The sequence below is a fragment of the Hoplias malabaricus genome, chromosome 12 (assembly GCF_029633855.1).
Source record: "Hoplias malabaricus isolate fHopMal1 chromosome 12, fHopMal1.hap1, whole genome shotgun sequence".
NCBI classification, from domain to species: Eukaryota; Metazoa; Chordata; class Actinopteri; order Characiformes; family Erythrinidae; genus Hoplias; species Hoplias malabaricus.
The window spans coordinates 21,093,239-21,117,730 of NC_089811.1; the positions used below are offsets into that span (position 1 = coordinate 21,093,239).

The 24,492-nt window shown below is 39.4% G+C and overlaps 1 protein-coding gene across 4 annotated transcripts; it reads right to left on the reverse strand.

The window, feature by feature from the left end:
* ddx3xa (DEAD-box helicase 3 X-linked a) lies at positions 1 to 20,752 on the reverse strand. 4 transcript variants are annotated; one of them, XM_066686378.1, is made up of 20 exons: positions 20,373 to 20,752; positions 18,305 to 18,356; positions 17,435 to 17,482; positions 16,750 to 16,809; positions 10,207 to 10,383; positions 9,980 to 10,115; positions 9,727 to 9,843; positions 9,525 to 9,624; positions 9,283 to 9,418; positions 9,043 to 9,140; positions 8,168 to 8,266; positions 7,907 to 8,067; positions 6,847 to 6,991; positions 6,608 to 6,752; positions 6,227 to 6,277; positions 4,977 to 5,158; positions 4,781 to 4,898; positions 4,499 to 4,652; positions 4,277 to 4,401; positions 1 to 4,162 (listed from the first exon to the last, which is right to left on the reverse strand). In XM_066686378.1, exons 1-20 carry the CDS (start codon positions 20,415 to 20,417, stop codon positions 4,071 to 4,073), a joined length of 2,241 nt encoding a protein of 746 aa, XP_066542475.1. In that variant the 5' UTR covers positions 20,418 to 20,752; the 3' UTR covers positions 1 to 4,070. The 4 variants fall into 4 exon arrangements, with proteins under 4 accessions (XP_066542475.1, XP_066542477.1, XP_066542476.1 ...); XM_066686380.1 differs by lacking the exon at positions 16,750 to 16,809; XM_066686379.1 differs by lacking the exon at positions 6,227 to 6,277 and having other exon boundaries at positions 20,373 to 20,751.
* Between the last annotated feature and the right edge of the window lie 3,740 nt (positions 20,753 to 24,492).

Here is a 24,492-nt window from a genome sequence, read left to right on the forward strand (position 1 = left end):
ATTTCCAAAGGAGACAAATGTAAGCTTTTGTCCTGGCTCTCACCATTCCCTGATCTAAACATCTGGAAAAATGTGAACATAGATTTTAAACAAGCTGTGTATCCATGTCCACCCAAGACCATCTTAGAACTAGACGCCTTCTGTAAAGAATAGTATAAGCTGGAAATCCAGCTTCAAAAACGGCAAGACTTTTAGAAGTGGCTTTTAATGAAAGTGGGGTTACTGACTCCATGCAAAGTGCAACCTTTCATTTGCAACTGTACTTCGATAACAATGATTTCAGAATTGATTATATTTATTTAACAAGCACATAATGCTAAGCACTTTAGACCAGTCCCGTAGCTGAACTGCTGGGCGTTCTGAAGAAACAATAGCAAAATTTACTAAACATAGCACAAAAAGAAAGAAAATTTGTGTTTGGGAGATTATTTCTTTGTTGTAACAAAGCTTCTTGGCAATAAATCTTTTACCGTTCTAAAGCCTTTTAATTTCCCTTTTACATGATCCCACATTTGTAAGGAACATGCATTTGTGGGATGAGCAGTAGAGCTGAGTTTGTGGGTTGCGTCAATGAAAAATTAGCCAAATCCTCTCTGCCAATTCCAAATATTATTAAATAAATTTTAAGAGAAATAAGTGAATAAAACAGGACTTTCCAGAACTGGATTTCAAAGAGTTATTAAACGATACACAGAAAATGTGACTCCTAATAACGGTGCAATATCTGAGACCACTAGATCAGATAAAACTTACTTTGTGGGACATGAACAGATCAAGCTCTTCAGATTTAAAAAGGAGAAAACAATGTACAAATGTTTATTCCTCGAAAGTGATTAGACAAAACTGCGGGTCTGAAAGAATGTGTAACGGTGAAGAAAGCTTTACAGAAAAGCAAATTTATTAATATATTTGCAAATAAAGCAGCTGCTTGGGACCAATGAACTTAACACAAGAATCCAGACCTCAGCTTCTCACTGAATCCTGGATCTTGATTAATTACTTCTTATTTACTAAATTATGGAGGTGTGGAATACCTGTACCAGAAAAAAATAAATAAATACCAGAATGGAAGATTTAAGGAGGGAAAGTAAAAATATTGCTGTCAAATATTCTCTGGAACTGTAAGTGTCTGTTATATTTTTTCTTTCCTGATGCTGAAAATGACCTTCTGTTCATTTGTTTGTTAGTTAAACTGTATTACAATATGGAAATAAGACAAGGGACAATGAGCTCAGGAGAGAATGAATTTATATGTTGTAAACAAACTTAAGCCAATTGAATTCCAAACAATGCCAATAACTTTTTTTAGCCACACTTAACAGCTGCTACATGTTTTTCCCCATTTTTTGCTACATTGAGTGTTTTAGAAAACATGCTTGGTTTTGTAAGGATTTTAGCATTTCAAACTTTTTATTTGGGTAAAATCATACAATAAATGCACAGCTGAGTCTTCTCATGCAGTGCATAGCTTCTACATACACTACTACATAAAGCAAATACTAAATCTAAAGTGCTCTGGATCGTTCTGAGGAAAGCAAGCAAGCAGTAGGCGCCTTTCCAGCTCTGAAAGTCATGTATGCAACGTTGCAAATCGACAGTAAGACTTACTGCTAGCGAACCGCTCCTCAGAAGACCAAATCCAGAGGCACCGTATATGCAAATGCAACAATAGAGAAGAACCACATGTTTAGGATTGCCATGTGCCAGACATTCACTGAACAAAAGTCGTAACAGAACACAGTCCAATTTTAAAAGAAAAAGAACAAACAAAATGCACATTTGGAGAAACTGGACACTTTTTGCACTGGTACATTTAAGAAATTATTAGGTCATTTGAACACTTTATTCCAAACCTTGGCATGTTTGTGTTTTGTTTTTTGTTTTTTTGTTTGTTTTTTTTATTTTACCCCCAATACCAATTTTGAGAGCCAATTAACAATTGTTTAGAAATACGGCCTATAGGCCTTCAACAGCTGTGGATACTGACTGAGTCCAATATGTCTGAAACATTAAAAAGCTCACACTACCCCGAAATATAGAAATTTCACGCATACAGGTGACATTCAACATTCAAGTGCCAGTGTTTTTGTACTGTCTTTTGGTCAAGTTTCTTGAAACTTTCAAAGAATCACTTTGAGGCTTATAAAAATAAATATTTCTCAAAAAATGCTTAATAAATTACACAAAACTAGCAGCAAAAGTAGAATCTAGAAATCTGTGTGCAAATAGCTAAATTCCCCACTGCTGATCCCCCTGGTCCCAAATAAATCCTGGTAAATATTGAGATCCCTTCCCCTTTTGTAAACAAGCTGCGTTTCTATCTCTCCATTCACAATATTTGGAAGCTTGAGCACACTCACTCAAGACATTTATATAAAACTCTAGATGTGCAATAAAAGAACTTTGTAAAACTCGATGGGCACAACATACATGGGCCTAGACCTAACTTAAGTAGCACCATTCGTCTTTAAGTTCTCAATACTGTCAGTGCATCCGCTTGAATTCATCAATTTAAAAAATATCAAGGCACAACACACTTGAGAAGAAAAATCTATTGCACTTAAGTTAAATGCCTTTTTTTTTTCCTCCTCCTCTCTGAAGCTTCCTTCCTCTTTAAAAGGAAGCTGAAAACTGGCTCTGTGGCCAGCGGTTAGTTGTACATCAGAGCAGATGAACTCCAGGAGACGACAGCATTAAAATGTACCACAAGGAGGGAAAGCCTGGTTTTTGGCCACCACACAGTGATCCTGACTACTACAGTGCAGTGCAGCCCAAAGGCTCACCTCAGAAAACCCTGTGCAGATCTTCCATTGCCTGATAACGAACTCGCAGCCATCTCCTAACGCTTCTGCCTAGGAAAAAAGGAGCCATGCCTCCAACGCAGCTTGAAAAGAGAAAATGTAGTAAAGTAAAGCCTGTGACAGAATTTGTCCTCTGCCCTTGACCAAAAAACAAAACACTAGCATGCGTATTCGACCAAAGTGGCCATGACGAGAGGCAGGGCCGCTTTGGTACTATGGTCCGTTTGAAGCCGTTTGAACTTTGCCTTCAAAATGGCAGGCATGTTTTTGTTTATTTTTGTGAAGAAACATTTTTTTTTTTTCATCAAAAGTCCTTTTTCCTTTAAATAATCCTCCACTTTCCTTTCAAAATGTTTCAAGAAAAAAATAACAAAAAAACGCCCACTTACAGTGGCTAGCATGTGGTAGTGACTAGCTGCCATAACACTGTCAAGTCAATTAAAAGCAGTGGAATAACAAGTTCCAGCACTGTATATTATATATATTTAAACAGCAGTGTTAGTCACACTGAGTGTTTATACCATTTTTTGTCATGAATATTTATATCACAACTGGAATGGCCTTTATGAATATTACCATATCCCTAAATAGGTGCCTATCCAGGATAGAGTGAGCAAAACAAAACAACAAAAGAAAGTCAGAATGCTTTGTCCCTTAGAACAAATGTTGCCACACAGAGGAATCAACACTTGAATCCACCGCTTCTGTGCTGGTTCCAGGAGCTGTTAGTTCTCTGGCCTGTATTGTAGGCTACATGATATCCCTGTGACAATTTGAAGTTCAAATGGAATCGTGACTCATTTGAGCCACATTATCCCGTTGTTTGCCAAGGTTTGATTAAGTACAAGCTTTTATATGCCTTTACAACAAAAAAGAAAAAAAAAAAAAGAAAAGAAATTGAGCTCTTGGCCAAGTTCATTCAGTGAAATGATGAAACAAAATTCCTGTCTAAATTTAAAGGCACAGTACATTAACATATAAATGATCCTCATCTTGGTTTGTTTCTAAACAAAGAAAGAAAAGTGCAGTTGAAAACTAAGTCCGAGATTGTATATCAAACACATAACTTGGCGTCCATGTTGTTTCCTATCTGAAAGTGACACTCTGCTTCTGCCACGTGCCATTCTCTCTAAGCTCCATTCAGAATGCAGAGAATCACAGCGTGTAATGTACTGCGAGTTCTTAAAGCTACACAGGGCGTAGAGTCTGGCTATGTTAACATGTGGTTTCCATTCTGCTAGTTTGGCATGGTGACCCACTGCTCCGAGTTTAGTTGCCCCACCAGTCCACTTGGGTGTAGTTTCCTCCATAGTTTCCGTAACTTCCCCCATAGCCATCACTGACAAAATTACCAAAGCCACCTGAGAAAGATCAGATTTATAATTCATAATCATTCCCTCAGCTGGAAAACTTTTTTTTGTCATAAGAATGCTGACTCTTTAAATAAAAGAAAATGATGATGAATCAAAACATACCCTTGTTACCTCCGAAACCTCGGCTGCCCCCATGACCTCCAGCGTTTCGAGCACCGCGGTTTCCGAAAGCATTACCACCCCCAGACATCTGACGGTAATCTCTGGCTCCAAATCCTCCAGAGAACCTGTGGTCATAAAACAGAGAGCTTCCGACCTCAATATACTGTAAAGGTATGAGTCAATGTATGAATCGGAAAGCATCTGCGAATGAGGAGCCTGCACCTCTTGGAGCGTCCACGGTTGCTGCTTTTGTGTTGGTGCTCAAAAGCCAAGCTCTCTAACCAGGAAGGAACCTCCTGTTTGGCCTCCACCAAGATGTCCAGCAGGTCTTTGGTGATGTTGCTGTTCTTGTCATTGTAGAAGGATGTGGCCAAACCTGATTAAAACCATATGCAGAATTTGTTAAAACAGAGTAATCAATAATATAAAAAAAATTAGATTGTCTTACTCCAATATAAACACGGATCTTGGAGTCAGCACATGGTTTAAGACCTCCAAACTCACCAAGGTTTCCCACACGCCCAGTACGTCCAATACGATGGACGTATTCTTCAATGTCACTGGGCAGGTCAAAGTTGATGACATGCTTCACATTGCAGATATCAAGTCCACGAGCTGCCACCTGGAACGGTCAACATCATGATGAGTGTCAATGCCACAAACAAGAACCAACTTCTAAAACTATTTGGAAGCTACTCACAGCTGTGGCGACCATAATAGGGCAGCGCCCAGAACGAAACTGGTGAAGCGCTTCCTCGCGATCCCTCTGAGATCGGTCACCATGGATACTGGTGCAGGCATATCCTTCGCGATAGAGGAAGTCCTCTAGAGCATCTGCACCCTTCTTAGTCTCCACAAACACCAGTGTAAGGGAATCCTTGCCTGCAGCCAGAGAAATGTCTGAGCTCTATATTCCACACGAGAGCATTATGATTGATGAGGTTCCAAAATAAGAGAGTGCTGGGTGCTGATCAGAACTTTTTAGAAAAAAAAATATAGCTAAAACATGGGGATTGTGGCAAGGCATTGACAGTTTTTTTTATTTAATCTTTTCTTTTTTTTTTGCAGCCATTGATAACCATTAATTGAAATTCCACTACTGCACCAAACCACCAGCAAACAAATATTCAGACTCTTGGCATCCTTCAAGAGCACATAGACAAACAAAAGGGAGGGGAAAAGTAAAAGGAAAAAAAAAACCTTATAGAAGTTCACGTGGGTTCAATGTTTGTCACAGCTCATTTATGTTCTCTTTAATGGCTATCAGGACAAAGCTCGACAAGAGGACGGGAGACGAGCAAGTCAGGAGTGATCAAGGCCTTGTGCTGAAACGACTCCATTCACTCCTCAGCTTCTTCCCAGCAGCTCTCTGCAGGAATAGCTGCAGCCTTTGCTTAGATAACGTTGGCATGGTAACACTGACCGATGAGGTTTTTCTACATGCCTTATTTTTTTTGTGTGTGTGTCTCTCAGTGCTGAGTTGCTATGGCAAGATACAGATGAAAGCTCAGCAAAGCAGCCACTCACATTCATCTCTATCTGTTTAATGTTGGCTGTTGTGCTGGTAACCATGGAAACCCCATATCATTTAATTTCCTCTTGTCCATTTTTTTAAAAAAAGGACATGTCTTTTGAATTAAATTGACTTAAATAGACTGACTCAGGGTTAAAGGCTTAAATTGACTTCGGGACCACAACTGGAAAAATCTGTTACCATGGTTAGCCATGGTTTCCAGAGGCAACATCCAAATGGATGGAAAACGAGTCACATCGCAGGCAAAATACACATACCAAAATGAAAATGACAGATCTGAGGAGTGAATGCTTAGGTCTATAGGACAAGCATTCTAAAAATGGCATAATTAAGCACATGAAGGTAAATCAGGACGAAAAGAAAAGGGGCTAATGGAATGTGAATGTATGACGTTGGACTGAAAAGCCCACACTTACCTGGCCTCTCGGGAGTTTCAGTTGCATTTTCCTGAACCTCACTTGGAATGACTTCGAATAAAACCAAATCTCCCAGTAAACTTAATGCATCTTTCATCACTCTAAAAAAAAGTTACTACAAATGTTCTTCTAAAATGTACTAAAAAGCAGGCAACAATTATTTTCATAGAAATTATCCTTTACTATCCATCTACCTTCTCAAGATCATCAAACACAGACTACATTGCACAGAGGATTACTAGCAAATTCTGCAACAAACATTGAACCTTTCGATACCTCATTACTCCCCCCTACTTGTTTCATAGGTCCTCTCGACCGGGCATTCACTTTAGAACTTCTATTCATTCTGCCTAAGCCTGCAATACAAATTTGGGTTTCTACCTGTAGCATTGAGCAGGTCCAGCAGAAACGAGCGCTTGTCACTTTCCTCCACCCAGACTACTTTCTGGGTGATGTTCTCTGAAGTGGAACCCACACGGCCCACAGCAAGGAAGATGTACTCCTCAAGGAAGTCACGAGCCAATATCTACATTTGACATGCAAAGATATACATAGAAAAGAATATTCATTAATTAATCACAAACAATACCAATTATTGTGTAGGTCAGAAGTTTGCATACCTGAATTTCCTTGGGAAAGGTAGCACTAAACATCATAGTCTGACGTGAGCCTTTGGGAGGCATAGTATCCTGCTCCACGATACGTCTAATCTGTGGCTCAAAACCCATGTCCAGCATTCTGTCTGCTTCATCCAGAACCAGGTAACTGTGGGGGGAGCAATGCATTTCTAGTGGGTAAGGCGTACAATCCGATATATTATTAGAATGAGTTTCAACCTGTTCCAACTATTAGCCAGTATTCAACCTGTTTGACTGTGCTGACACAGTATATTTATCTGTTCTGAAGTGTGACGCAGTCAGCAAAATAAATCCAGTAGTGATTCAGGTAAGAACAAGGAGAGAAGGCGGTATGCCACAAAGAAAAAGAAGTTGTTTACTGAAGAATTTCAGCTACCATGTTTGAAGCAAAATATCTTCAGGTTTTACAGTTTTTCTGTTGTTGTTTATATCGATATCTGAATTATATTAACTAAAATTTGATATAAATATTGTACATATGGTCCAGCCCTAGTGATACATTTGTTTTTCAGTCACATATTCAGTCTGTATTTTAGCTCAGCCTGTAAGTACATGAAAGCAAAAACCAGGCTAGATTTAGCTTTGTTTCTATCATCAGGACATATGGACAATAAATATTGTAAAAGACTGATTTTAAGTGAGGGTGGCACGGTGGCGCAGCAGGTAGTCACACAGCTCCAGGGACTCCGGATGACTGTCTGTGAGGAGTTGGTGTGTCCGCGTGGGTTTCCTCCGGGTGCTCCGGTTTCCTCCCGCAGTCCAAAAACACACGCTGGTAGGTGTATTGGCAAATTAAAAAAAAGTGTCCGTAGGTGTGAGTGTGTGTGTGTGTCTGTGTTGCCCTGTAAAGGACTGGCGCCCCCTCCAGGGTCTATTCCCACCTTGCGCCCAATGATTCCAGGTAGGCTCTGGACCCACCGCGATCCTGAACTGGATAAGTGGTTACAGATAATGAATGAATGAATGAACGATTTTAAGTGGGTAATGCTCTCATTTCTGAAGTCTGTACGAATCTCAACATCTATTTTCATTCAGTACTCACTTGCAGTAGTCGAGGCCAATCTTGCCACGCTCCATCATGTCTACGAGACGTCCAGGTGTGGCCACCAACAAATGGCAACCCCTCTCCAGGTCCCGAATCTGTTGACCAATATCGGCCCCACCATACACCACACAGGGACGCACCCTGGAGCGGTACGCAAACTACAGAGAAACACCAGGGAGTCAGGAAGGATCATTTCTGAGGATGAAAAATTATAACATTACTTATAACTGTCAAGCTTCAGCAACTAGTTAGATATACCTTCCTGGCTTCATCATAAATCTGTAAAGCAAGTTCTCTGGTTGGAGCCAGGACCAAAGAGATGGGATACTGCTTACGCCGGCCATATTTTCCGTTCTCCTGTTTAGACAGGAAAACTCATGAGCAAAGTAAACCAATGAAAAGTTCAGAAACCAAACCCCTCTACTGTTATTCACTGCCATTATTCCAAGAAGAAACTTTCAGTGACTGTTACGGTTAAAATGATAAATTCTGGTGCACTAATCATACCTGGGTAGTTACTGTGAAATTATTAAGTTCAATGAGTTCAGCAAACACGCATATAAGCTTTGTGAACAAATAATCTAATTTTTATTTGTTTATAACGTGTTGCTTACCATACCAGAGTCAAATGTTCACCACCTTTTGAGACCCCAGTCTAGTAATAATCAATGCCATTCTAACATTTCTGACCCCCACTTGCAACATAATTTTTAGCCATATTACTCTAGACCTCAGTATGAATGTTCACATCAATTTCAACCAAAGTGGAGCCAACGTATTTGCGCACACACAAAAAAAGCCTTCACATATTGGTAGTAATACTTTAGTTCTTAATGGCATACAGAATATAAATATTATTTATGATTAAACTGAAAAAGACTTCCCTCCCTTTTCCTGGGCTGTGTTATTCATTCTCAGATCTAAGATTTAAGATACTGGCATAAATGTTTTTTTAAAAGGGCATTTCACAAAAATAAAGGTGAAAATTTGTAATGCACTTATAAGTTCAAACATTTAAAAATTCAAAAACACTTCCCTAAAATAACACACCAATGCTGTCTTCAGCAACCAAAAGTGAATGTGTGATCAAGAAATTTGACACAACTGAGATGAAAGTCCAAGTTTCAAAGTACCTGACCACTGGCTTTAGAAGCCTGTAGGGCCTCTCCTGGTCCATCAGTGTAGATCTGACTCAGCACTGGGAGCAAGAACGCAGCAGTCTTCCCAGAGCCTGAGCAAACACAGCACATGAGTAATGAAGCATGGTGCCAAGCAGCTTGCCACGTCCACAGCCTCAGACATTCAGATCTCCGGCACACACAAAAGGAAGTGGAAGGCTGAGTTGGGGCTCAAAGTTGAAACAAATCGCCTACCTGTTTGAGCACATGCCATAAGGTCCCTCTTGGCCTTGATTATGGGAATGGCATGCTTCTGCACGGGAGTGGGACGAGTGTAACGGCTCAGAGTTATGTTGCCCATGATGATCTCGCCCATGTCAACATCATGGAACTGACAAGCCACAGAGAAATCCCACAATGAGCTACAGTGCATGTATGGTCAAAAAAAATGAGAGAGAGATTTGCCAAGTGATGCAAACCAACCCTGACAGACTCACATTCTCAATAGGGCCAGGACAATTGTTTCCGGTGGCCTCCACAGGAATGTCATCATACTTCTCAAAGTTAATCCCTGTGTTGCTTCCAGAGAACAGCTCACTGAATGTAAAAAAAGAGAGGCAGAGAGAATATAAGAGCTTAGATGAAGTGGCAGATGGGCTCATTCAGGAGGCGTGATTAGCAGTACGCTGTGGTACATACTGTTCCAGACGCTCATTGGGTGGGGAAGGCTTCGACCAGTCCTCTTCATCCCTGGACTCCTCTACCCACCGACTGTTTCCCATTCCAACACCACCACCAAAGCCGCCGCGCTCATACCTGAGCAAAAATATCTTCCATTTAATGCATCTCAGCATTTGAAAGGGACAAAATTTCAACATAATCTTAAATCAGAAGTGTTCGCAGTTTTACAGCTTAATGGTGAATGTATTTTTATTTGTGTATTCTTTCTTACCTTCCTCTTGATCCTGTTCCCCGGTCATTAAAAAATGCAGGCTTCCCTCTGTCAGAACGCCCCCCAAAACTAGAATAGGTATCCCTGTTCAAACCTGTGTTCCATCCGCCATCTTTGTTTTCAAAGCCCCCAAAATCTACAATCAAATTTAGATAAATGCTCATAATAAAAGTAAGATTACAAACTTCCATATATAAGTCTTTAAATAATACATTTTTGTTGCTTACTTGAGGTATGTATGGGCTGCGTGAAGGTATTACCACCCCTGTTGCCACGGAAGCTGCCACGCCCACCCCTGTCAATTCGAGGAGGACCACGTCCAAAGTTTCCACCTCCATTCATGCGACCGTCGTGGTATCCGTTTGCCAAGCCATTACTACGACCAGCGTCCCATCCAGGAGAGTCTTCCAGAGAAGGCAGGAAAAGTAGATCAGAGAAAGCAGTTGAACTGGAGTGGAAAAAACTGCATACATTTTTAGGGAGGGTAGCCAAAAGCAAAGCCAATACAAATGGTATCACTGCTTCAGGTTGAGCGAGCAGTAGATGTCCAAAAAAATAAAAAACCCCAAGCAAGAGAAGGCAAAGAGATCAAAAGGTGAACTTGATAAACAGGTTCATACCATGGCTCACAAGGCAGGCTCTGAAAGTCTACAAGTTCGAAAGACACTCCTGCTATTCAAAATACCTGAAGCCAGCTAACACACCAGCTTTGCCATGCCATAATCTCAGTCATCCCTTTACAGCCCACTGTCAACCATGACAAAACAACTTCAATACACAGGTCCACCCCTACCCTCGACTGCTGAGTAAGATTGTGGTTGGGTTCAAAAATGGGATTCTACATAATTAAGCTTTTCTGAAAAGTCATTACACCATATTTCAATGGTTTCATATTAAGGTTCAAACTTTCGAATCTTGCCATGGTTTCAAAAGGATTGGTGAAATGTTAGCTCAAGTTTAACATCTTTTATTCAACCAAGTTCAGAGCAAATAATATAGGAGAGCCTAAATATTTTACTGAGACAGTATGGTACAAAATATGGTAACCAACTTTGCTGTAATTAACTAAGGATGTCAAAATATGTTTTAACAAAGTCAAATACTTTCTTCATTCTTGGCAGGAATTAATTAAATGCAAGATAGTACATGTACTCTTATACACCATTTAGTTCTAGAATGTTCTGTGCTCTTTGCCTTTTAAAGTGTCCACCACAAGAAACAGACAGCATACCATGAGTATGGATTTTTTCTGTGATCAATAGCAATGTCAGTAACTAATAATTAAACATTTTGACTGTTCCAGTTCACAGTCAAACAGAAAAATGAAATGCAACAAGTGTAAATAAACTCAAACAAGTACTGTATAATTACAGTGCCTTGTGAAAGTATTCGGCCCCCTTGAACTTTTCAACCTTTTGCCACATTTCAGGCTTCAAACATAAAGATATAAAATTTAAAATTTTTGTGAAGAATCAACAAGTGGGACACAATTGTGAAGTGGAATGAAATTTTTTGGATGTGTCAAACTTTTTTAACAAATAAAAAACTGAAAAGTGGGGTGTGCAATATTATTCGGCCCCTTTACTTTCAGTGCAGCAAACTCACTCCAGAAGTTCAGTGAGGATTTCTGAATGATCCAATGTTGTCCCAAATGACTGATGATGATAAATAGAATCCACCTGTGTGTAATCAAGTCTCTGTATAACTGCTCCTGCTCTGTGATAGTCTCAGGGTTCTGTTCAAAGCACAGAGAGCATCATGAAAACCAAGGAACACACCAGGCAGGTCCGAGATACTGTTGTAGACTGTGTGCAACACAACTCATCACCCTGAACACACCATCCCCACTGTCAAACATGGTGGTGGCAGCATCATGGTTTGGGCCTGCTTTTTGTCATCAGGGACAGGGAAGATGGTAAAAATTGATGGGAAGATGGATGGGGCCAAATACAGGACCATTCTGGAAGAAAACCTGTTGAACTGAGACTAGGAAGGAGATTTATCTTCCAACAAAGCAATGATCCAAAACATAAAGTCATATCTACAATGGAATGGTTCACAAATAAACATTTCCAGGTGTTGGAATGGTCAAGTCAAAGTCCAGACCTGAATCCAATCGAGAATCTTTGGAAAGAGCTGAAGAGCTGTTCACAAACGCTCTCCATCCAACCGCACTGAGCTCGAGCTGTTTTGCAAGGAAGAATGGGCAAGAATTTCAGTCTCTTGATGTGCAAAACTGATAGAGACATACCCCAAGCGACTTGCAGATGTAACTGCAGCAAAACGTGGCGCTACAATGTATTAACGCAAGGGGGGCGAATAATATTGCACTCCCCACTTTTCAGTTTTTTATTTGTTAAAAGTTTGACACATCCAATAGATTTCATTCCACTTCACAATTGTGTCCCACTTGTTGATGATTCTTCAAAAAAAATGAAAATTTTATATCTTTATGTTTGAAGCCTGAAATGTGGCAAAAGGTTGAAAAGTTCAAGGGGGCTGAATACTTTCGCAAGGCACTGTACGTAGTACACAGCTGATTCAAAACATTTCAGAAAACTTATTCTATACAAATATAAGTTTCAAATTTTTGTGTACTGTATAATTGCAATTTAAACTTTCCTTTTCTATTTTTATCATTTATAAAAAGTAGTATTAATATACTAAGTTCACAATTTCTAACATCAAAATCACCATCTTTAAATCTAAACCAAAATTCACATATACGTTACAATAAAATATTTCAGTGCGGCTCCATTTCTTTCTTTTTATGTAACAAATGCAGTGATGACTATATTCTTCTCGCTTGCCATTTTCAACATTTTGATTTTTAAGTTAATTAGGGTCAGTCCTAAAACCTAGTTAGATGTCTACATAGAAAGCATTTTAAATAGAGTGCAACTGATTGATCAGCAATGGCCAGAAAAGGATGGATTTTAGCGTGATCGGTCATAATCGGTGATCAGAGGTTTATACATGTGCACAATGCGAGGGCAGCAGCAGCACAAACAGAGCTACACACACTTATGACACTTAATTGGCCAGTCATTTGTTTAAAAAAAAAAAAAAAAAAAAAAAAAAAAAAACGGAATCGGCCAAAAGAATTTCCAGTCAGTGCATCTCTAATTTTAAGCCATATTGTACGCACTCCCGATAGATAGGCTGTCCCAGTTCTTGTATACCTTAAAAATGCTGCATACTGAGCTATCTTAATCTGGCCAAATTTTAAGGCCACGTCGAACCATTGCTCAGCCACGTAGGCAATCCAATGATGCAACGCAAGCACAAATCATGTCTATTTTGCTCTTCTCCCAGAGCAAAAACAATTGCAATAAAACAGGAAGAGGAAAATTCATAACTCTGGTGTGGAGGCGATGCTAGCCTGAGGTAAGTCAACACTGGCCTTGTGGGCAGGAACGAGCGGCGACGCTATTGCTTTCTAAAAGAGCGTTTTAATAATCTGCCTCATGAGAACAGACGTTAGTTAGAACTCTGCCAACTTACACAGCTACCCATGTAATGTGCCATCTTACACAGCTACCGATGTAATGTGCCATCTTACACAGCTACCGATGTGAGTGCCTATTTAGGCAGCTCACTAGGTTTGGAGACAGAACTTGAATATAAAGATAATTGTTATTTTTAATATTATAGTTACCATAAAAGGACATAAAAGTGGGGAAATTAACTTTAAATATTACACAACACAATTACATTTATAAATTACACAACTAAATGCTTTAAAACTTATTTGTACATCTAATGCAACAGCCTTACCTAATGACATTTTTGTGCATTCATTTATTGGTCATAGCAGCTGCATTCGAATAAAGGCAAACCTGAACCTCTGTCTGCTAAGTGATATATAGCTCACATTGCTTACCATTTCAGTGAGTTTATAAGAAAGGAAACCCACTAATCCAACTACTAATTTATTTATTTATTATTATTATATATATATTTTTTTTAATTGGCCTGTAATTCCAAAACCAGGCTTGCAATATTTAAATGTCTATATGTCAGCATGTTGAGCATCCCGTAATATTAATATACATTTCTTTTTATATATTTAAACGCATTTGTTAATAACACATATATATTATGACAAAGTTTGGTGCTTGTCATTACCTACATATAATAGTGTGAGTATTTTGTGAACTGTATTTTGGGCCTTATAAGGCAAGCAATGGAACAACCCTAAAAAGATTTGGTTCCCACCTGGGTGACAATCTACTGGCCAAAAGCAGCCATGAAAGAGCATGCCATGCCACTGCCAGCTGCTCTAACATTTACCACAGCGGTCAGCCCAGCTGAGCACACTGGCCTTGTCGTCATTCCCATCGGTGGCCACACTGCTGTCAGTGCGCGCAGGAGAGGCTGTAAGTGACACACAAAGGTATTAGCTGGAGCCCTACACCAGCAATCCCCCCACAATTCTCCATGTCAGATTCGCCATCACAGATACGTGCCACTGAGCAGGCAAACACTATCCTCACTGCAGACAAACAGAAAATGCTGATAGAGGTATGTGGAGCACTCTTTCAAACTTGGCCTCTATGAGCAATAGATCCTAGATCCAGACAACAAGAATTGTCTCTACTGTGCTAAAAAGCAGTCAAAGTGCCAAACATCCCTCTCAATAACCCTCCATAGCACAATAATTCCAACAGTCATTTGAAGATGCACCAAAACGCAAAAGTAATGCTTAAATTGCTACTTCTCCAGGTAGGCATCCATTTTCATTATCACTGATCAATATGCACAGCAATCACATCTACACAGTCAACACACAAAATCACAGGGCAAATCCCTGCTGTAATGTGCAGGTCCTCTAATATGGACGCCCTGAAGGGACATGGTGAGAATTTCTTTTTAGGGAAAAATCTCATGAGCACCACTTAGTAAGTCATGTAAGCTAGGACTTACTAAGTGGTGCTCACAAGATTTTTCCCTAAAAAGAAATTCTCACCATGTCCCTTCAGGGGCTCAGTACTCTAATGTATCAATCTAATGTTGTTGTTGTTTTATTTAAAAAAAAAATCATACATTCATTGATTCAAATATTCGGAATCATTGTTTAAAACAATATAACACTAATATGTTTTCACGACTGTTATTATTAAATACACTATTTTTTAAATAACTGGGTAAACAGGAAGTTAAACTAAAAAATCTCTAATGTCATAAAACACTGAAAAAACATGTGTGTCCTGATTCTATGTAAAATAATTACATCTGTGAAACTGAAAATGACTCCAAAATTCTGAACGGTAGCAAACATACATACTCGAATATTGTGATATTATTGTAAGTAAACAGCCATTACATTTCAAAATAGAAACTTTTATTAAATGAAATTCTACTGTTGGCTTGCAATAATCAATGAAAATAAAGAAAACATAGTGGTATTATTATTTAAAAAAAAAAAAAAAAAAAAAAAAAAAAAAACACAGAAGTCAACAGTTTTGTGCTGTAGCGTTTGTTTTTCTTTTTTGGGGCAGGAGCGATCTATGGTGGCCAACTGAAAATAGCTGTACTTAGCTTCTAAACTCCAAATTTGATATACATGACAAAAGGTAAGATTCAGTGACAATCACCACCAGAGAGTTAATAAAACAAACAAACAAACAAACAAAAAACCTTCCAAAGTATTTAGGACATTTTATTAAGATGTCTAAATTTAAAAATCAACAGCAGTAGTACAGGACTACTCTGAATCAGTTCTGCGATACAGCTGAGAATCAAGTGATTGGATAATGACTGAAAACGTTCTAAAATATTCAAAACTGAATCAAGTTATTCCCCCATCTTCCATCCATTCCAGTCCAGTCCAAGGCCAGCATACAGCTCCTCAAATTTGAATATATGTTAAGTTCGAACATTCACATGAATTTAGTTGCAACAAAAGTCACCCAGTAAGGCATGCGGCAAAAGCAAGCTTTCATATCACAACAGTAAGGCATAAATTAGTTAGCTAACTGTTCTGTCACTAAGTAATAGTGACATGACAGAGCACTGAGAAAAGCATCAGTCAGCTCTAAAGGGGTTCACCGCAAGTCCCATGCAGATACATGGAGGTATACCACATCTCTCTGGCCAGCCACCACTGTAGGCCTGATAGAAGGCAAGTTCTTGGGAAGGGTATCTTGGGTAACCTGAGCAGAGGTATAGCGCATTTAATAACACACCGCTTACTTCACACTGTGAGAAATGAAGGAAAACTGAGGCATAATCTATTAGTTACCGGTCCTAAAGTCCTCCCATCCAGTTTGAAAATTATTTCTGTTTCTGGGGTTTCTCTCAGGGTGCCAACTTTGAGGATACTGTTTAGGAGAAACTTGTGCAACAGTTTCACATTTTTTTTTAAAAAAAAAAAAGGATCCGGCCTTTTAAAAAGATGGCAACAAGTGGTGGATTATGTGTGAACACGGTTACCCTCCCTGCACATGCACAGACTCAACTGGAAAATAAAGAGAAAAGGAAAGGAGACGAACGCAAACAACCAGAACTGCTAGCTAATTATGGGGAGCACTGGTAAGTCAGACAAAGCACACACAGGTTTGGCTACTTCTCCAACCAAACAGTGAAATGTGGAAATGCCTCATTTAGCTTGATTTGTGTCAAGTGTTAAGATCAGTGACTATGCACAGTAAGCTCAGAAGTTCTTATTTTTTGCCCCATATACATATATTGGCTCTTAGGTGTAATAACTTTCATGCATTTTTAGGAATGCAGAGCACCCTCAGCAAAAGCTGACAAAACAAACTTACAGCTCAGTACTGGTGGCATTGAATAACCGCTCTGTCTACCAGAGGAATAAGCATTTCCTGCTGTGAAAAAAAATGAAAATGCAGTCAAAAATAAAAAGAAATAAAGCAGAGACCAATATAAGAACCAGTTGTTTAGGTCTTTCAAACAAGTATGGTTTCTTTAAAGACTACGTTACCTTGTATTTATAAAGAAAAAAAAATAAGAAAAAAATAATGATAATAATAACAATAAAATAAATTGTGCATATATGTCTGTGTAAGCATATTTTGGCTCATATTTAGCTATAAAAACCCAGAGCAGTTTATGTAATTTTTCAGACCAAAATTAGAAACTTAGTAGTATCAGACATAAATAAATAATTTATAATTACATGACTGGAATCTAAAGTTCTGACCAAACAGACATAAGTAAACTGATATGAATACTTGTCACTAGAGCAGTTTCTGACACTGGTTTCCTTTGACAATCCTTACAGTATCATGTTAATGCAGTGAACATTACTCATTTAGTGTAATATACTGAATTAAAATATTAGCCGCTATTTAAAAAAGAAAATAAAAAAATCGCAAAAAAAAGTGTAGCCGTGTTCTCTATAAACAACCATTTTGCATATGTTTCATATATTCATAAAAAAGGATAAAACAAATACATATTTGCAAATACAACAATTATAGCAAGACTTACCGTTTTTACCAGCATCTTTGTTTCTTAAATGAGGAGGAATGTAACGTTCTAGAAAAAAAGAAAAGCAAATAAAGGTCCAAGTGTACATTAATTCTTCAGCAAATAGCTTGAATATAAAACACAAATACATTAACACAGTCATTATTTCACAGAATAAAAACAGAGACAAGCACTGAAATATGATTTTTATATTTGATGTTTAGTATAAACTTTGCATATCAGTTCTGGTTGTTGTTAAACAATACTTATTATACTTTCCATAGATAATTTCAAAATTCCTCCAGACCTTTAGAATGTGTAAAAATAGGATAATTAATCAACAAATATTCATTTAAATTAATTTGACTAATTTAATTTATTAAGTGGGAGGCACAGTAATCTAAGACCCTGAAGTTGTGGGCTTAAACCCTGCCCCAAGTCACTGTCTGTGAGGAGTTTGCCGTGTTCTCCCTGCATCAGTGTAGGTTTCCTCCGGGTGCTCCGTTTTCACCCCACATTCTAAAATCACATGTTGGTAGATGGACTGGCAATAAATTGTCTATAAGTATGAGTAAATGTGTGAGTCTGTGGTGCCCTGTGATGGACCGGCAGCATGTCCATGTTGTGTTCTTGCTTTGTGCCCAGTGATTCCGGATAGGCTCCAGACCCAGTGACACTGAACAGCAGCGGTTACAGAAAATGAGTGACTGAATAGTCTTTTTTTTTTTTTAACTATGCTGGACACAGGGTGTTTTCATAGGGAGAATATAGCTAATGTACTGTTTATGTAGCAAATAATAGCACTTTGCTTTAAAGCATATTGTTAAAATATGGCCCTGTGTACATAACTCATGTAACCTGAGACAAGATTTAAAAAAATGGCAAACTTACTGCCAGTGCCTCCACCCTGCCCGTCAGCAGAGTTCAAGTCTAGGGCAGAAAGCTGGAAAAAAAAAGGGTGATGAAAAGTTACTAGAAAAAGTGGCCTGTTTCAACAATAAATGCATTTGTAGTCAGTGCACAGCTAAAGCCAGTGTCTGCCTTCACTCTATTCAATCTTCTGAGTATTTCTGCTGGGACATCATTTAGAACATTATCTTCACTGCTGTTTGTACACATGAGAGAATCACACGCTATTGCATGCTGTAACCAAAAGCATAATTCTCACTGAAAACATGATCTACCTGGATACAACATGGCTCCTCACAATTCTGTTTAAACCACTGGACAATGTATTTGTGGGACTATAACCTTTTAGAATTTCTATGCAAATGAGGTTAGATGAATGCGCTGTAATGTACAGAAAGTATATCATTGGATGTATTACTTCTTAGTATTTATCAATAAATTTTTCAGGCTGTATTGGTATTGACAGCTATGAAGTTGGCTCTGACAAACATGTATGCAAATGTACATCTACAATTACACCACTCATTCTAATATCTCATGTTTTGTGTTTCGGTATTAAACCTCAAAAACATTTTATTTGTTATTAACAGGAATAACAACATTGCACATTTTCTGTACACAAATGTTATTGTTGCTTGCATTTTTTGTGTTGACTTTGATTTTTCTACTGAATTACAAAAATTCTAAAAGTGTAATCTGCATGTTGCTAGAAATATTTATTAAAATACAATACTGATTAATATGATGACAATTTTGGAGCAAAGAGATGAAAAACAACATTTCTGCTGAAATATCTTAATAATGTAATTATATTTAAAATTGGGGGTTTGGTGGGGGGCATTTGCCCGCCCTCTCCCCTGTGTTGACAGTGATCAGGTGACGTCCCATGGGGTGGAAACCCGCTTCATAACAAAGCCCTGGCCTCCGAGAGAAATAAACACGGACAAGCGGCGAACTGTGCCTCGCTGACGCTCCGCTGTATCGTTGGATGAAGAGGAGGAGAACAAAATGTCGGTCGAGTGGCGGCGGTGTTGTTGGGGGAGGGGACAGCTCTCACCGGGGAAAAAAAACAAAACAAAACAAACACCGGCCTAAACTCGGAGATACTCATCAGTTTATTACTCCAAAGTGCACGAGACATAACACGGCGCTTATTTACACATATCCTGTAAACAACTGTTATTATGTCTTCAAAAGACCTTGTATTCATAGTTTGACTCCATTCAGATAGTCTGACTCTATATATTTACGTATTTTATATCTCGATTATGTCTTAGAATGTTTGAATATTCATTATAGCCCAGATATCTTCCAGGTCAGTTTGGTATTTAATGTCCAAAGGAATATTTCGACCGGTCAGACAAAAACTATTAATTTAATGATCACTATATCTAGTAAAATGCCACAGAGCACTGAACTGGCTTAATTACGTGTAAGATGAGTCTAGCATATGAATTTATGTACGTGCATATACTTATATCTAATGTAATGCATTTGTTTGGTGTTCTCAAAAAATACTAATCTGTGGGGTCCCCACTGTCCACCTGCAACCAACAATTCGTTGATGAGAGCAAGAAATTCAGCAACTCTTTGCAAAAAGTGACTGGCTGGCTCCTGTTTGGGCCTCAAATGGATCATGGCTCGACTAATGTTAGTGAAGCCTTTGTGGATCTGTCTGTCTCTGTACAGACGTGCTATGCCTGATTGCTGCTGCTCCTGTTGTTATTTTACAGTTTACAGATGCGCATCTTGCTGCAGGAGCTCTCTCTTCGACTGCTTGACACACACTGGACATCAGTTAATTATCGGCTCTCCGAACCATAACAACGGCATACCTCGCACTATAAACCTGATTAATGTCACTGTGGCCATAAAGACTGCCATTCGGTAACGTACACATAAAGCACACAAAGCAGACCCTGAGCCTGCCAGCCCTGCAGAGAGCTGCTGAAGGAACCTAACACTGCTGATGAGGAATTAAAAATAAAGTTAAGTCAGGGAGTAATTAAACCTTCTCAAGAGGGAAGGGGACACTAAGCAGAGTTCTTACCTGCTGATCTAGACCGTGTGAACTGTCGACGACCACATGACTCATAACTAAAGGAAATGTAGTGAGGATTACTCCTTCTCGCAGCAGATTTTCTTTGTTAGCAGGTCTCTGCTGAGCTAGCCGAGGATTACAGCCAAGTCTCCTTTACCAACGACGTCACTGTCCTCTTCTTTCAGTTTAACCAAGTGCGCACACAACCCACGGACACTGATCGACCCGATATCCCCACTGCTCGTTCTTCCTGCGGGCAGCTGTGCTCACACAAAACCGCGGTTGAACAGTACAGTCCCCGCTGTGAAGTTTATGGAGGTATAACTGCCACCGGCTCGTCTTCCACAGCGGCGTCTCGCCACGTTCTGACCGCGGAGCACAGCACCGCGAGATTTCACCTCCTGCCGCAGCACACGGCAACGGCAAAACATCGCGAGACGTGATCCAAGAGGAGAAGGCCTGCCGTTTTTAGAACCCAGAACATAAACAACGTACACAGAGAACTGAATATAATGTCTTTATGTATTTCACAAGTACGACGAAACCAGGACAACACCCTCCTTACTGGATGTATAAGAAATGCAATATACAATATTAAAACTCAAAAGAATCCTAAAGAAAAACCAAATATGTGGTCTTTATGCACAAATATGGCAATGCAACCATCATTTAGCAATGTACAGAAGCACTGGTGCAACAGTACAACCAACAGCAAACCCATTACAGTAACGAGTGTAAATAGAGAGATGGCAACTTCAAGTGTAGAAAGTAAAACCTATCCCAGTATTATTTCAACTGCCCTGACACCTGAGTCTGTTTTGAGATAGAGAAGCAATTTCTGTGTACATATGTAGAGTGACCAGACGTCCTCTTTTACCCAGGCAGGTCCTCTTTTTTAAACTTAAAAATATGTCCGGGCGGGATTTCACAAACGTCCGGGATTTTGTTTTTCTAGAGCTTACATAGAATTTCGAGAAGCGTTTCGTTCACAAGCTAGTCCCACCCTCCCCTACTCCGTTTGGTTCACTTGAGTGAGAAGGGGGCGTGGTGAAGTAGCCTAAAATCTTCGGATTGCACTGTATGACTGTAGAGCTACCGTTATTGGTCGATAACCTTCCCTGTAAACATTTAATTGGTCAGTCTTACCATTGGTCAGTTACCATTAAATATTCGCACATGTGGGCATATAAAAATAAATTAAACCATCTTGTCAAACTATTTAGAAGTTCTTGAAACAGAGACACTGTACCATCCCATAGGTCTGCTGGTGTACTGATAAATAATAAAGTGGTGGTGGTAAGAATGATTATATATAATAGTTAACGGGGGTGGGAGATAAAGTAATTAATATGAGGAGTCCGTGTGAACCTTAGGGTTGGTGGACATGGAGCAGGAGATGGCAGGTCAGCAACAAGTCTGTAGTGTAGGACACAAGTGGCAGCCAGTTTTCCATCAAAGTTAGGCAGGGCATGTGGACAACTTCTCAGAGAACGGCAAAGAGACGGAGTTACTTTTGTATTAGCTGTATGTAGTATATGCAGTGCTAGTAATTTCAGAATGAGACAAATATGGAGAGCCAGAGGAATCCAGATTCTTAGATTAGTAAATTTCCGCATGATCATGAACCCAAATGCTCTATGTTTTAGAGTGATCAATACCCACAGGTATTATTTGGGTGGTAAATCAATCTCAATGCTCCACAAGACACAGACATGTTAATGTGTCTTGCATGGGCATGAGTGGATGTTTTAAACACTTTGATGTCGCTGCTGGACTAAGAATTATACACCAGCCTCAACTACAAGAAAAAAATGACTAGTGTTTAAAAACACTAGCAGCATTGCTATATATAGCAGGAACATTGCTATACGTATAACAAACTATCGTCATGTCAATGTCATTGCAGAATAATCCCCCCACTCAAACAATACCTGCTCTGTGGGGGTTCTTTGTGGTCCTGAACATTATATGTGGAAGGTGGCTAACAATACATGCACAGCAACATATGTACTACACTCTTTAATTGTAGAACTACAACGTGCACCTATATAGTGGAGCTAGTAAAATGACAACATAGAAAGGTAAAGGTTAAGACAGATTGGTGTATAAGTGACTATAACGTGTTAAATATCCTGTTCGGCATCAAGAGATTTAAAGTGCAAGTTGCAATTAGACAGGAGTATAAACAGTGTATTGATACTTGTTGAAATCCATACTGATTGTCAAGATATATCAAGCACAAGAAACAGAAGTCCAGATAGTGCGAGGGGAGAGTGGACCAGTGACTTATGCTGGTCTTTCAAGGAGAGGAAGCTCAATTTCGGCCTACATCTTAAAATGTGTCGGTTTATTTATACGTAAATTCTACCCTCCGTTCCTTTTCAAGAAAATGATCTGTGACCCTGTCGGACCAACAAGGCGTCTTTTCCAGGGACTTGACTAGTGTCCTCTCAATGGCCAGCAGAGCTAGGCTGCTTAAACGGCCTTGGCCCATATGAAGTGTGTCCGCCTGTGAGTGCTTTGTGACGGTGGAAGGGCTCAGCAGCACCCGCTGGACAGAAACTGCGATAGAAGTCAGAAAGAGTGACAGAAGTCAGTCACCAAACACAAAAAAAACCCACCAGAAATAGAAGCTCGATTTGTCACTACACCAAAGGATCGCTGATTCGCTCATTTCGCTGTCAATCAAAACGGGATTCAGCCTCAGACAGATCATCCAATCATCATGCAGAAGCTGAGCATCCGGGCCAGCCGAGGCCCCATAGACTGCCCCATAGACCCCCAGAGACGCTGAGCGTCCGACGGGCGGGACAAAGCCCAGCATTTATCCAATGACTCGTCTCGTTTCACTGCACTTCGCTGTTTCGCTATTGAACTCTGTGGACGCTCAGCGTCCTCACTGTTTATAGCACTGTGAAGGGAATGATTGAGAGGAAAGCAGCGTCTTTACCAGTGATAAGAAGCTGATTCTGAACAAAAGTTGAGCGCGTTGTAGTGCATATTTATTCAATGACATGTACACAACAGTATATATTTGATCACTTATTTTTTTGACATTTTAGGGGAAGCTGAGCTTCCCTTGCAGTCTTGGAGCAATCGCCTCTGGAGTGGACATGTTAATATGCAGCTTATTTTGGGTCAAAATGCTGTGCATATAAATATGAAAAGCCAATTCCTGCAGATTTTGTTGGACAATATTGACTGATTCAGAGCAGTTATGGCTCTGGGGAAGAGGCTAGCACTCAGTTGTGATGTATAGGCATAGATGGCCTTGAACTATCTGCCGGTTGAAAGAGGTCAGACAGACAATGGAATGAGTGGGTGGAGCCTTTGCAGTTGCTAGCTGTTTCCTGAGGCAGCATGGCCTGTAGATGTCCTCCAAGGTTGAGAAATGTAACCCAATGATTTTCTGTGTACTGGAAATAATCTGCTGCAGAGTTTTCCTGTCAGCTGCTGTTAAAATGGATCAGCAGCTGTTGAAGAAACATGTAATTTTCAGCGTCATCAAAAAAAACCAAAACATTAATTTCTGGATGTTCTTGATCAGCACGGTAGGAGCTTGTGAGGTTCTGTTATTTGAATGTCCAGGAACCTGAAACTGGGCATCCATCTCCCCCTCGTCTCATTGTGCTCATGAAAACTGTGCTCATGATTCTTTCACTAAGCAAAGTTGATGATTAGCTTCTTGGTCCTTATTGTATTAACCCATAAGGGCCCAGACAAAGTTCACCATAAAGCCAAATTATGCCCCCCCCCCCCCAACACACACACACACACACACACACACACACACACACACATTTCTTCCCATATTCTAATTATTTTGGGTTAAAACTCCAATTAAACATAAACATCACAACAACCAGTTTGTAACTTATTTCAGCATTTTGTTCTTGAAATGAGATCAGAATGGGTCGAATGTAATATAAGACAGGATACTAAAATATTGGAATTAAAATATTAGTACTAAAATATTATTAGTTCCTAACCTTTTAGGAACACAAGTATGCTTTCAAAATAAGAATTTCTATGGTCTCTATGTACCCACCATGTACACAGTCATTCTGTAAATGAGGTCACATTCACAAAGTTACAAACTGTCATGTGACTGCATGCAGGATGTTCAGTA